This window comes from Macrobrachium rosenbergii, chromosome 3 (assembly GCF_040412425.1).
Source record: "Macrobrachium rosenbergii isolate ZJJX-2024 chromosome 3, ASM4041242v1, whole genome shotgun sequence".
NCBI lineage: Eukaryota > Metazoa > Arthropoda > Malacostraca > Decapoda > Palaemonidae > Macrobrachium > Macrobrachium rosenbergii.
The window spans coordinates 43,670,241-43,685,557 of NC_089743.1; the positions used below are offsets into that span (position 1 = coordinate 43,670,241).

A 15,317-nucleotide genomic window follows, 5' to 3' on the forward strand; every position below is an offset into this window, starting at 1 on the left:
TAAATGTGCCTCGCTGTCGAGCTTTTCAGTTATAGAGGTCCTTTATTCCTCTCACCGTTGGACTGTGGAACAGTCTCCTTGAGGATGTGTAATCGGAACTTCAGAAGTTTAAGCGAAGATGCGATGCATTACTACCCTAATATAATTCTCCCCGTATCTAAATAATTTACTTACATTTTCATCTGTTTATTGATTTAACTATTTTTTTTAATAGGTGATCTCTTCTTTCTGCATTTCCCTTCTCTTACTTCTTTCTAATGAACACCATATTCTTTGGAGGCTTGAATTTCAAGTCAATGGCCCTTTTTGTGGGCTTGTTCCATATGAATAGGGTTCATCTTCTGAATAATAATAATAATAATAATAATAATAATAATAATAATAATTTTGTTAAATATGATGGCAACCTTGGTTGCATTAATCTTGTAGATTACTCGTTCAACTCTTCTAATTAGCCTTTTTTCTTCTTCAGCACCAGAATTAAGCAATGACGACCCGCGATACCTACGATCCCACAAGCACTGACGACCCCTGCACTCGTTTTTGGACCCCGCCCTTGGAATTTCCATTACCTTCGAATTTTGATATTTTTATAAATAAAACCCCTACAATGAACTTTGGCATTTTACCTAATTCAGTTGCTGAAGAAGAAAAAAGGCTAATTAGAAGAGTTGAACGAATAATCTACAAGATTAATGCAACCAAGGCTGCCGTCATATTTAACAAAACATGTTTGAAAGAGGGCCTATACCCAAAGAATAATAATAATAATAATAATAATAATAATAATAATAATAATAATAATAATAATAATAATAATAATAATAGCAAGTCATCCATAGATAGAAGCCTTGTAATTTTTTTCTCTTTCATTTATTTAACAAGAAGATGGGACGACTGAAGAAAAGAGGTTAGCCTAAAGTTATCTGGGCTATCAAAAATGCAACTCGCAAGATATGTATACGGTGAAATCACGTTTGGGGGAGGAAATTTTAAGGGCCCCATGATACGATAGATCGAATGATACACTGGTATATACGGCATATATTTCATTTGTTTTACTCATTATGCCCTATCATGGAAACTATGCGCAAAACACCCTATGTTTATTCCTTTAGTACATGCAGAATTTCTCAATGGCGACTGTCCAAAGCAAATTCATTTTAAGGACACTACTAAACAGTAGGTCATTTTCTGTTTTACTGGAATTAACGACTTTTCATTTCACCTCATGATATCACACAAGCTTTACTTGTATGCCTCTGTGTGTGTGGGGGGGGGGATGCGTTTACATTTACACGTGGCATTTCATTGATGTTGACATCACTGTCTCTACATAGTGTGTTTGTGTGTTCTTGTGTGTGTTTCTTAGCGCAGTACCATGTTGTTATTTTTATTTTTTGCTTTAATAACAAATTTAGTTTATTCCGAAAAAAGTTAAGTATACCTTAGTTTTACCAGACCACTGAGCTGATTAACAGCTCTCCTAGTGCTGCCCGAAGGATTAGACTTATTTTACGTGGCTAAGAACCAACTGGTTACTTAGCAACGGGACCTACAGCTTATTGTGGAATCCGAACCACATTATAGGGAGAAATGAATTTCTATCACCAGAAATAAATTCCTCTAACTCTTCATCAGCCGGTCGGAGACTCGAACTCGGACCTACCGAGTGATAGGCCACAGCTCTACCAACTCGCCCAACGAAGAGCTGTATTAAGCACGCATATCATAAAAAGTGTTGGCAACACGCTGTGCTATTTATAACTGAAGTCTTGGCACCACCAACACCAGCGAATGAGTGTGCTTATGTACGTACCCTACACACATGATTGCGTTTATCTTTTGGGTTGTAAAAATAAAAAAGAGTGAAAGTACAGTAAAAATATAAATGAGTAGCATAAAATATAAATAAAAAAGTAAAGGAGTATGTGTATTACTGTATAAACTCCAACGTATTCGATATTTCAGCTGTTGTTCTCTTTGTCTGTCTATCTGTCTCTCTTTTTATTCTGTACTTCGTCCTTTTTAGTTTTCTGTAAAAGAAAACTATCCACCCTCCAATCATCAAACATCCCAAACTGCAGCCCTCTAGCCTTAGTAGTTTTTATTTTATTTAAGGTTAAAGTTAGCCATAATCGTGCATCTGGCAATGATATAGGACAGGCCACCACCAGGCCATGGTTAAAGATTCGTGGGTCACGGCTCATACAGCATTATACCGAGACCACCGAAAGATAGATCAATTTTCGGTGGCCTTGATTATATGCTGTACAGAAAACTCGATTGTGCCAAAGAAACTTCAGTGCATTTTTTACTTGTTTTTTGCTTTGTTACAGTACAGTACTGTATATATTCTTTAACAGAAATTGGAAAAATCATAAACATAAAAACATGAAACAAAACAAGCTCTAGCAAGTCAAACGACATCTACCTAGTCCTCTTCATCCATCCAACACTGTATCCCCACCCCCTCCCAGCCGCGGAGGCTTCTCCCAGCTCCATCCAACTTCCAAAACAACCCCTTCTCTGAGTGAGTTCCTCTACACAGCCTTACTGTCCCTCCTTTCCCATGGCACCCAGCCATCTGACCTACCCCTCGCAAACTTCTCCAGGCCTGGTCCTCCCCTAAAACCTTTTCTCAGTCTGTTTATGAGTGTAAGCACCGTTGCCAACATTTTCCTGAGGGCATGCAGCATTGCCAACCATCAGATTTTTTTTTTCAAACTTTTAAAAATTTATATATCTTCGGGCCTTGGTCCCTAGTCTGGGTGTTTTGGATAACATCGAGTTCCAGATAATGAAGATCTGGATAATTGAGGGATTACTGTATATGAATTGGTGCTCCCAGGAATAATGCAATATTCCACATCAATAACCACAATTACAGTTTAAAAGTTGTCATATATATATATATATATATATATATATATATATATATATATATATATATATATATATATATATATATATATATATATATATATATAAATTTGCAGGAAGTAGGCTAATGTTACACTCAGTGAAAATTTTTCCAAAACACTAGGGGTAAAACCTGACAGATTTTTGGGCTAAAGTAGACTTTTCCTTGAGGTTGGTATAATGCATTATTTTGGGCTATGAATCACAAATATTATTGCAAAATTGCAACAAATTGCTACCCTTTTGGATAAAGAGTGAATTTTCATTTTTAACTGGGTATAATTCAGTTATATGGGCCGCTATTGATGATTATGATTTAAAAATTGCAATTTGTTCAGTAGTGTCTAGCATACAGGTGCCCAGTTTCTTTGCCACTCCAGATTTACCTTGCTAACGGCCCTTTCTACAATCACAATGTTTATGCAATGAAGTTTTTATATTGTTATCCCTCAGTCTCTATCTGTACTTGGAGCAAAAATAATCAACATATAGTGTTCGTGAGGATAATATATGTTCGTGAGGATAATGTGAACAATTTCAAAAGCTTATCCACTATTTCTTGGGTCTGGTCAATTGACAACCAGTCATCAGTAAGATTCTAAGCCTCATATTAATGAAACATGACTTGTTTTTACCGAGGCTTAAGAACCCAGACCTTATGTGGTTTAGCTACACCTTGTCTGTCAAATATTTTCGTAGCAGCCGTGGATTTTTACGCTTTGCAACTTATCTTGAAATCAATGAATAGTGATAATGCAAATTAGAAAAGACGGAATTTTTTTCTTTATTTGCAGAACTTACTTTCTAATTTTGATGAAACAAAGCAATGAGGCACATAATTAAACCTATAAGAAATTTTAAGAAGTTACATAGGTTATAAATTTACGAATTAACAAAAAATAACTTTTCCAAAAGATTGTGGTTCTTATTAGAACGTTCAGTGGATTAACTATAGCCAATTTAAATCAGAGTAACTATAGCCATCTTAAATCATAGTAACAATAGCCATCTTAAATCAGAGTACAATAGCCATCTTAAATCAGAGAAACTATAGCAATCTTAAGTCAGATTAACTATAGCCATCTCATATCAGGTCCAATAATTTAATCCAGAATTTCTTGTCTAGGAAGATAAGCTGGTCTTCCTCGAGTAGGAATATGAACAGGAGGAGGAAGGGGCAGACTTGGGTTAGAAGATTTCGCTTCTGAAGACCCCGTTCCTGAAGATCCAGTTTCTGAAGATCCTGTTTCTGAAGATCCTGTTTCTGAAGATCCTGTTTCTGAAGATCCCGTTTCTGAAGATCCAGTTTCTGAAGATCCAGTTTCTGAAGATCCTGTTTCTGAAGATCCAGTTTCTGAAGAGTCTGATTCAGCAGATTCTGAGCCTGGAGCTGAAAGTAAAATATCATAGGGTTCAAAAGGGGGGTGCTGTAACTGAAACAAGCTACAATGCAAAAAGTCCTCTGTTTACATTTAGAGAAACTTGTAGCATTTTAAGCTTATTTGCCGAAGAAGTCCTCCCGATAGTTAGTTAGGCATATTTGCAAAAGAACGTTCCTTTGAACATCTTTTTTACCGGGTTTTTATGCCATGAACAGACAAGGAAAAACCGGTATTCACTGTTGTTAATGCGTATTAGGTCTCGTGGAGACCTAAGTGATTTTCTAGCAAGAACTTTTGTGGCCAGAAAATTAATTACCATGATAGTGGACGAATGTTTGATCCATTATTGGTGGGGACAAGGTAGCTGGAAAAGAAGGGCGGAAGGCTGGACAAATGAGGTAGTTATGAAAATAAGGGCAAGGAGAAAAATCCAAGCCTTGGCAGTAAAGAGAAAGAACTAAGCAATCTAAAGATTACTGATTTACCCAGAATAACTGAGTATGGTTATGAGACTGCAACTGTAATAATAATAATAATAATAATAATAATAATAATAATAATAATAATAATAAACAATAATGGATCATCTTGGAAGATGATCCATTTTATACATCATTGAAGAGAATGGCAGTTTGCATGCCGTTGAGCTTAAACTGTGCTTTCTCAACATGGCATAAAAGTTCCTTCATACAGCAGGCAAATCATACAGAAGCTGACAAAAGTTCACTTATTAACCAACGTTTCAGTAGTTTATGATATCATTTACAAAGGGTGAATGGCACAAGGAGTACTTATATAGCTTATGTATAATGGACAACGGGTTTACATAAATACGGGTCAATTTGTTATTGGTTATCACAGCTGGGGAGTTCTCCTGTCGGCTGTGAGTCTGACCGAGGTCAGAGGTGCTGACTGGTTGGCGCAAGGGGTTCCTGCTCACAGAGTTTGCTGCTCAAAGAGCTGGGTGGCTTGACAGGTGACAAGGAATGCTGTCGACAGGTGGTGCCATCAGGAGAGCCTTGTCCCCCAGGAGGGCGAGAGGACCATATGACTGTTTCATAGAGGCTATATGAAAACTAACTACAAGAAGGAAGAGGCAGTCCTATAAAACATCCTCTGGGTTCACGTAATGCCTACTGAATAAGACACAACAGTCGACCTTTAAGATCTATTTACTATAAGGATCAGAGGACTGCCCCATGCCTCATGAAGAATAGCTCCACCATTTGCAGCGATCTCGTTAACAGGAGAGGAGTGGTCTAACAAATGTTGTGCCCTGAGAATGGATACCACCATTCCTAAATCAGTATAACCACAACTCGCCTCTCCAAGAGGACTGCTGTCCTCTTACACAAAGGGGCAGTATACCAACACTACATGAGGAAACATGGTAGTGACCCCCAACGCCTGCCTGTAAGGAAGCCCTCACTAAGAAGTACCCCAGGCGACCCTCCTGTTTTCAACCACCGTCAGAAGAACCACAGTATAAGGTCTGCAGCATGTAACTGCCATTCTTTTTAATGAAATAAGATTAATAATATTAATCCCCATATAATAAAAGAGGAGTGTGTACCTAAATTTTGAATTTTCTTTGAGTAACTGATAATTTATGAGTACTAAACTCACTGTTTACATTTGATGTACAGCCTGTGGCCAAATTTTTTCTCACTGGTCCCTATGTGAGTATGCACAATGAATATGCCTTGCTCTAAGCTCCGGATGATATGTAACATGACTAGGCTTAGGACTTACCATCTCAATCGTCTTTTCAGATATGACTGGCATTCAATAGTTTTTAGTTCAGCACGATGGTAACCATAAAAAATCTTTCAGTATCAGAAAATGTGAAAATATGATAACAGAAAGATTATGGGATATAGAAAGAACAACTTATTTACTAAATATTTGGGCTAGTGTTAGGAATCTATTGAAAACTAAACCAGTCAATATGAATAAAGAACAATTGCACATTTTAACCTTCCTCTAATCGTTTCTGATAGTTGAGCAGACAAGCATCCAGCTGTCTCTCTTTCCATTAAAAGGAAAATATCTGCCTGTTTTGATATGTAGATTTTCAAATTCTCTATTACAAGGACGGAGGTTCTTCAAGATTCACTTACCTTTGGAGAAAATTGTTACAGAAGCAAAAACATCCCGTTTCTAGTCTTCCAAAAAAAAAAAAGTTTACTCTTGTGATACAGTGTGAAGAGAAAAAGTAGAAAGATAAATCTGAATAAAAACAAAGGAATAATCATGAAATTACTCCCGAGAGAACGTCACTTACGAGGAAGGCAACAACTGCATGTTGAACCAGAGCACAGAGTTGCATCAATGATGTCACTACAGACTTCGCCACTTAATTCATTGTAGCAGTAACCCCCTTGAGTTGTGCATGCACTGTCATTTCCACAGACTGCCAGTTCTTCAAGAAGAAATTCATTCAATTAGATTTATTCACTGTTACATTGCAATGGGTGATATGGTAGACCATTCATAAGATTAAGTGAGAACACTTTAAAGGTAGGCAATGAATAGATTGATAATGATGATATGGACTCATACAGTAATCAAGGAAAACTTTAAAAATTGTTGTGTAAATTATGATCACAAATATCCCACCTACATAAAATGAACTTCATGATAATGTTACTTGGATGTCTTGAATGACTAAATTCTGAAAATCAGTTAAGTGTATTATATAAATATTAAGGTTTGTGTCAGTCACTGCTGAGAAATGTGCTAATTACTATGAGCAAAAACAATAGCATATGTCAAGTTTCTTCCTTTCATTGTCTTTTGAAAATTAAACGGAGAAGCATGAGAGCTTCCCACATCCCACTAGAGGGAAAGTATTTGCTGTTTTGAAACATGTTTGTAAATACAGATTTTAAAAATTTTGTACCTGAAGGTGATAGAAGTGTTCAAGATCCCTCAATACTTACGATATAACTAAAAGAAAAATCATGAAATCTTTGAATAAGAAACCAGAAATGAAAATTAAAGGGAAAATTGATCTCACTCAAGGCTGCTGCTTACCTTCAATGCAGCAGGAACAATTTGTCCCACTGCATTCTTCAGAGAAAACAGTACCACTGCATACGTGGCTGCTCAACACACTGTAGCAGTAACCATTATTGTCGGTGCAGGCACTGCTTGGTGAACAGACTGTGAATACATCAAGGATTTCATTCAGTTGGGCTTCCTGGTCATTGCATGCTAATTTTCCCAAGACAGTCATCCCTGAATATGCTGAGTTAAAAGCCATTGCTGTTGCTCTGTGGCAAGTGCATTTAAGAAACCAAAATGAAACTCTTCACTATAGAGAAATTCGGCTAAAATATACAGAAGTATAAGCCCATAAATGAACAAATTTGCATAAGTAGTTTATGAAAAAAAGGAGGGTAAATTTACTACAAAAGAAAGATATAATATACTCAGTCTCACAACGAATTTTAACTGTAGCTGACCTTTCTGACCTTTGAGGAACGTCTAAGAACATCTCATGACAAATTTATGAAATACATTGCTAAAAATAATAGTCTATTTACTAGTTTACAGTCTCGTTATTACAAGAGCCTTCGTGTTTGTGATCACTTCTTTCACTTTTCATTGTTGTACAGAAAAGCCCAGAATCTTTGCATTTGGCTCTTGAATGCGTTAACCCCGACAGCCTAGTTTTCAAACTCATATAAATGGTAGCTGTGGGACTATCTCCTAGCACTGCTGAATTGTTAACTAATAGATCACAAAACTTAGCTGTTGACAGGCCACTAACGCTACTACTAGAATGTAACTTCTGTTGTTCTTAAGGCAGTTGTCTTGGTTCACTTCTGTTTTATAATGCTGGGTACTCATGATGTGTGGTCTGGCCCAGAATACAGACTGGCTGCATAGGTGGATGATGCTACTCTTTTGTGTTGACCTCACCTCTTGGATATAGGTCTGTGGTTGCAGATTCTCTTGGAGAAATTTAAGATTAGAACCAAATGTAGCTGAACCGTAACAAAACTCAAAGTACGATTGTTTTAGGGTACTTAACCACCGAGATCTCCTCATTGTCAATGAATACTGATTAAATTAAAGTCATTTAAAAATCTAAGTTCCAATCTGGACTGCAAATTCACTTTTGAGAATTATATCCAGTCAATGTCTTCTTCAACTGTAGAAGAAATCGGCAAATCGAAAAAGTCTCACGAGTTTTAGAGATCTGTGTTTGCTGAGGAAATCCTATTTCCTCACCATACACAGCACGTTGTGTTCTGGGTATTCTTCCCTCGTTTAGGAAAATATAGAATAAAAACTAGAGCTCCAATAAATTCCAGTTCTGTACCATTAAACTGGCATCTGAAGTTTCTGAATAATGGAATATCTAGAAATATAGAGTTTAGGCCAAAGGCCAGGCGCTGGGACCCATGGGGTCATTCAGCGCTGGAAATGAAATTGAGAGTAGGTAGGTTTTAAAGGTGTAACAGGCGGAAAACCTCGCAGTTGCACTTTGAAATAATTGTTAGGAGAGGTTGGATAGCAAGATGGAAGAAAGATAATATGAAAGGAGGTACAGTAAAAGGAATGAAAGGGGTTTGCAACTCAGGGCCAAAGGGACCATGCAAAGAACCTTTAGTAATGCCTACAGTGCACCCTGTGAGGTGTACTGACAGCACTATCCCCCTACGGAGAGTTTCTGAGTAAGAACTTGAGCTTAACTGAAATTTCTCACTTTAAAATTAAACTCTGTCACCATCTTTCTGCTACCTTTTAATATTTTCCATAGATATGAACATCCTTTGCATGAAAAATCCTATCAGTTCGATACATTTGCATCTCCCTTTTCAAGGTTCTCATTGATTTACCCTTCAGGAGGTTCAGTGACTCACCTCCTGGACTGCAACAGGCACAGTCATCTCCTAGGCATTCCGTGGAGTCAACTGCCCCATTACAGCTACTCCAGTCTGCAGGTTTCATGCAAGATCCGCCACTGCTCTCACACCCAGGCAACAGAACACAGAGAGAAGTATCTGGAAAGATGAAAGGCAGTGATGTCACAGATATATCATGGATGACACCCACATGCAGTCACCGAAATCTTTCAGTCTCCTTACCAGTAATTAATAGAAACACACAAGTACTTGGAAATTCAGAGCATGTTTTATGTGTTAAAAATCTCCAATGTTTGACAAGTGTCTCTTGAGAATTAAAATAAGCATTATCCAGAAGACCATCTCACATTCGGTTAAATATGAACAGCGAAAAAGTAGCCTCAGTCTACATTTCACCTGTTTATGCTGCGTTAGAAATATTCCAACAAAAATTTCATGTAACATGATTATAACAACAGTACTCTCTGAAATGCCAAGAAAATGCATGGTGAAACAAGATTTTCAGATTCCAGTGTTTTTGGACAATGATCAGAAAACATTCCGGAAAAAGGGAGAAATTGTAATTCCGAGTGTAAAGATAACAGAACCTAGGTTATGCTAAGTGACGTACCACTAATACAACAGTGACATTCAGCCTCCCCGCATCCCTGTTCGTAGACAGTGCCTGTGCACGAGTAGGCACTCATACCGTAGTAGCAATAGCCTTGATTAGCAGTACACTGGGCATTAGGGGTACAATCTGAGAGTTTGAGGGAAGATAAACATTTCTTTAAGTATAATTTATCATCATCTCATATTATTCTTGTTTGTACACTTAATCCAGGATCCTTGTAGCAGTCATTATCACTTTACATATGATCCTGACATACGAAAATTTTGTTAGGTTTGTAACGTGACAGGTTCTTTGTATCATCCTCATTGTTGTGATTAAAGATAAAAAAATGGCAATAAAGTTAACCTGGTATATATATCAAAGAGCATGTTAAAGACAAACATAAGAAATTGGGAACTTTCTGAAAATGTAGGCAAATACTGCATAATAATGTTTCAGCAGTTTAAACCTAAACTTATATTGTCTATACCAAAAAGATCTTTTGCGCGTGCTTCCAATATTACATTAAAAACTGTATAACACTTTTAGTTGTCCTAGAAATTATATATATATACATATATATGTATATATATATATATTTATATATATATATATATATATATATATATTATAAATATATACATATATATATATATATATAAATATATATATATATATATATATATATATATATATATATATATATATATATATATATATATATATATGAATGACTCTATGCCTTATAAACAACTGAGCAAAAAAATGTATCCAGTTCTTCTACTGTTCTTTATGTGACTAACCCTTGCAACAAGTGCACTTGTTTCCAAGGCAACCTGCTGGTTCAGCTAAGCCATAGCAAGTTCCCCAGTCATCATCTTTCACACATCTGCCACTGTCTCCTCCACATTCAGGTAATTCGACACAGTTATCAGGATCTGGAAAGACAAAACACCCGTGATATTATAACACAAAAAGGAGTACACACTGAATTACTAATACATTATGTGATAAGCATTTTCACACTATCTCCTTCTACATGCAGTGAAGAGCATCCATGCATGTTAACCATTTTGTTTTGTCTCGGAAACCCTCTGACAATTATTGTTAACAATGCTCCTTTGTAACTGGGGCGAATGAAGTATCTAAAACTGAATCTTATCAGAAAAAGTTACTCCTTAGGGAGGCACTGTGAAAATGGATGTATATCCATAGAAGCAAAGGGAAAATGCTTTTAATAAGATTCCTGGAGCTTGAGTGAAATGAAAAATGAATGAAAAGATTGCTGATGTAAGGCAAAGCCACTTACTCATGAAACAACAAGCGCAATTTGGTCCATCACACCCTTCGTCATACGTGATGCCATCGCATACATGACCGCTATTTGTATCGAAGCAATAACCATTATTGTCTGAACAGATGGGTTTTGGTGAACATCCTGAAACAGCTTTAAGAAATATTACATTTATTTTAATGTGCTCATAATATTGTGCAGCTTTTCCTAATACACACATTTTAATTTAGCACAGTGAGAATAGAACTCCCAGAGGATGTTTACACAATCACTCAGTAGAGGATTCTGATGTCTTTTTAAATCTGTTCACTTTAAATCAAATGCTAGAAGCTGATGTTAAAGAATTAAACAGTACCTGAAAAAACTTCAGAATGATAAATAATGAAAATATATATATACACAATATTATTTTTTATGCAACAGAAAAAGAGGAGGGATTAATGCTTTCAGTGAAACTGGCTATTCTGTATTCTTCCTCACAGTGAAAACACCAGGCTGAGGTTTACCTTTTGGCCAGTGGTTTTGTAGTTGTAGTTCTACATCTTCTATTTTGAGTCTCTTTATATACTTTAAGAGATATGCCTGCAATCCAGTTACTGCATTTTCTCTTCATTGTTGTTAGAGTTTGTAAATGTTTCCATTGCTGAATTCATCAATTATGTTTACATATTAACAAATAGAATAGTAATAATTTTAAACCGAAATTCACAGATATTGTGTAGCCTTGAAGTTCTGTAAACAATGTAGATTTTAAACGTAATACAAGTTAGAGATATCTTTTGCAGCAAAGTTCTCTTCTCATATCAAAATAATACTGTACTGCTGTGGTGTACGCATATAAGAATTTATTGTGCGTTTACGATATTTGATTATATAGCTAAACATATCAGAACTAAGGAAGGTCTCTATAAAAAAAAAACTTTGTAATGAAGTACATGACGCTCATCATTGTACCCCTCCTTTGAAAAGTTCGCATTTACGTAATCATCCCTTTGGAGGCTTACCTGTTGGATGGCAACAGGCACAGTCATCTCCAAGGCAATCAGATGAGTCAATTGCACCAACACAGCTACTCCAGTCTGCAGGTTTCATGCAAGATCCGCCACTGTTCTCACAGTCAGGCAACAGAACACAGAGGGAAGTATCTGAAAAGGTCGACAGCAGTTCAAGCGCTGTGCATGCACACAAGTAAATGCTAAACGTCTCAAGTGCTGTGTATGAGTGAAATATGGCACGTTAACACGAAAATTCTTGAGGATTATAAGGCTCAATTTGTATATAGTGTGCATTTCGGTTTGTGTCTAATATATTCTGAGAATGATAGGCTTTATGTAGAAAGGTGTGTGACATTCCAGCCTAACCTTTATAGGAAAATAAAGAGACTACTAACTTGAGACATCAAAGAACCTAAGTACAAAAACTATACTACTGGTTAACCAAAATTTTCATGGTTCTACACTTTGCAAAACAAAGATAAGAAATTTGTAGCACATAAGAAACTGGTATTTAAACTACAAAGAAAATGAAGCACCAGTGAAGTGACCTACCACTAATACAACAGTGACATTCAGCCTCCCCGCATCCTTGTTCGTAGACAGTGCCTGTGCACGAGTAGGCACTCATAGCATAGTAGCAATAGCCTTGATTAGCTGTGCACTGGGCATTAGGGGTGCAATCTGAGAGTTTGAGGGAAGATAAACAATTCTTTAAGGACAGTTTATCATCATTTCATGTTATTCTTTTTTGCACACTTAATCCAGGATCCTTGTGGCAGTCATCATCACTTTACACATGATCCTGACATACAAAAATTTTGTTAGGTTTGTAATGTGAGAGGTTCTATGTATTATCCTTATTGTTTTGATTTAAGCTAACGAAATGATAATAAAATCCTTATATAAATATCAAAGAGCAAGTTAAAGAAAAACATACAAAGCTAAAATCTTTCATAAAATATAGACAACTACTGCGTAATATTGTTTCAGCAATTTAAACAGACATTCATATACAGTTATATTATATATATATATATATATATATATTATATATATACATACATACACAAATATATATAATATATATAAAATTAGTTATTAAATGTATATATGTATTATTAACATGAAAAAAAGATATATCTAGTTCTTCTACTGTAGTTTACAGTATGTGACTCACCCTTGCAACAAGTGCACTTGTTTCCAAGGCAACCTGCTGGTTCAGCTAAGCCATAGCAAGTTCCCCAGTCATCATCTTTCACACATCTGCCACTGTCTCCTCCACATTCAGGTAATTCGACACAAATATCAGGATCTGAAAAGGCAGATAGCTGCGATGTCACTAATAAACAGCGACAGACACAGAGACAGTATGTCGTGCGAAAGGAATGTTGACAAAAAATTCCTGCAATATTAAAAAACTTTCTGTTGTGATAGGAACCCATGAAGTGCTACTGTAAATATTAAGCATACAGAATAGAATATAGAATTTAGGCCAAATGCCAAGCGCTGGGACCTATGAGGTCATTCAGTTCTGAAAGGGAAATTAACAGTCAAAAGTTTTGAAATGTGTAACAGGAGGAAAACCTCGCAGTTGCACTATGAATTAATTGTTAAGAGAGGGTGGAAAGTAAGATGGAAGAAAGAGTGTGTGAATGAATGAAAATGTTTTCTGCTTTACAAATGAAAGCAGTCTTACTATGTAGACGATGCTGTGCAGCTTTGGGTAAACTAGGTGAGTGATGAGAACATAGGCGAGCACTGGGACGGCCAAAGAGAAAGGATGGGTAACACCACATCTGTCCCAGAGGCTAAAGAAATTACTGCTGATGCGAAACCACTTACTCGTGAAACAGCAAGCACAGTTCGGTCCATCACACCCATCGGCATAAACTGTTCCGCTACATGTGTGATTACTTGTGGTATCGAAGCAGTAGCCTTCATTGTCCAAGCAGACAGGTTTCGGTGTACAAGCTGTGGACACATCAACATAATAGATATTAAATTTCATGCTGCCGTCCTTAATAGACTTATTCTTATATACCAATGTAATGACAGATCTTTACACGGTGGATTTTGATATGTAATGAACAAACCATAATGGAAATGGATTTTGAGCACTTAATATGTAATGGAAACAAACCATAATGGAAATCATCATTTAAGACGTTCTAAAACCTGTCTGTTAAATGCTCTCGCTGACAATGAAAATAGCTAGTTCTAATTCACTTCGAGTGTAGAAAACCTGATTTTCATTTTGATTTTGAACTGGTAGTTCTTGGAATAGGTTGTGACACAAACACGGAATTTTTTCTCCATTTTTGCCAAAGTTGATAACCATTCCTTTTTTAATTTTGTTCATTTAGAATATGTATTGACAGGTAATATACAGCTAATTTGAAATAAAAACTAAAATAAATGCAATAAATTAGAGCTACTTTTTTATTAGACCATTCAATTACTTAATTTATACATGAATGTGTACATGAAACTTTATATTATTAGATATAAGAATAGATATGTAGATCGACAGACAGACAGGTGATACCTGAAATGTAGAATTCCACCATGAAACACCTTTGAACAAAATACACGTCTGTATACCTGTGTATCCTCTCTTATTGTTCTCCTTCCCACTTATCCTTTGTCTACCTAGAGGCTCTCCAACTTACCTCCTGGCTTACAACAAGCGCAGTCTGTGCCATAGCAGGCAGAGCTGTCAATAGCACCATTGCAAGTACTCCAGGCGGCGGGTTTCATGCACATGCCATTAGAAGCCTCGCACTGAGGCTTTTCAATGCAGACAGTAACATCTGAAACGACCAGTAGTGGTGAAAACACTCTGCAGACACACTAGTAAATGCTTAGCTCACCAAATGAGTATTGGGTAAGTATGCTGACATAAAAGTGGGCTACAATTTCAGGGCTCAAAATGTATGTTATGTAGTTCGTTTGTCTCAGCCGCTTCTCGAGTATTAGTGAGGACTATGGAAGACCTAATACCGTATTTTGTTGTAAAACTGATAGGAACTGCTTGTTCTAAAATTATTTTTTAAGGGTTCTCTTCACAATAGTATAGGAAGTAACACTGCAACGTTAACTTCCTGTGAAGGAAGACTCAGCCCTCATGAAAAATATGTTGAACGAGTTGACAAAGAAATCACTCATTTAAAAAACCAAGGATCTCAGTGCTCTCGACCTTTGAAAAAAAAAAAACAAATAATGGCAAGGAATTGGAATAAAAGATTTAGGCCAAGC

General features: G+C 36.4%; 1 protein-coding gene across 2 annotated transcripts in view; it reads right to left on the minus strand.

The window, feature by feature from the left end:
* Positions 1-15,317, minus strand: part of LOC136854787 (neurogenic locus notch homolog protein 2-like) — a 137,979-nt gene that overhangs the window by 22,790 nt on the left and 99,872 nt on the right. For both annotated transcript variants that reach the window (XM_067131355.1, XM_067131358.1), the window contains 11 exons: positions 14,732-14,872; positions 13,905-14,033; positions 13,240-13,374; positions 12,615-12,743; positions 12,072-12,212; positions 11,083-11,220; positions 10,577-10,711; positions 9,792-9,920; positions 9,179-9,319; positions 7,341-7,469; positions 6,589-6,726 (listed from right to left, as the gene is read on the minus strand). In XM_067131355.1, the coding sequence (XP_066987456.1) occupies positions 6,589-6,726; positions 7,341-7,469; positions 9,179-9,319; positions 9,792-9,920; positions 10,577-10,711; positions 11,083-11,220; positions 12,072-12,212; positions 12,615-12,743; positions 13,240-13,374; positions 13,905-14,033; positions 14,732-14,872 (1,485 nt within the window). The remainder of the gene's footprint in view (positions 1-6,588; positions 6,727-7,340; positions 7,470-9,178; positions 9,320-9,791; positions 9,921-10,576; positions 10,712-11,082; positions 11,221-12,071; positions 12,213-12,614; positions 12,744-13,239; positions 13,375-13,904; positions 14,034-14,731; positions 14,873-15,317) is intronic.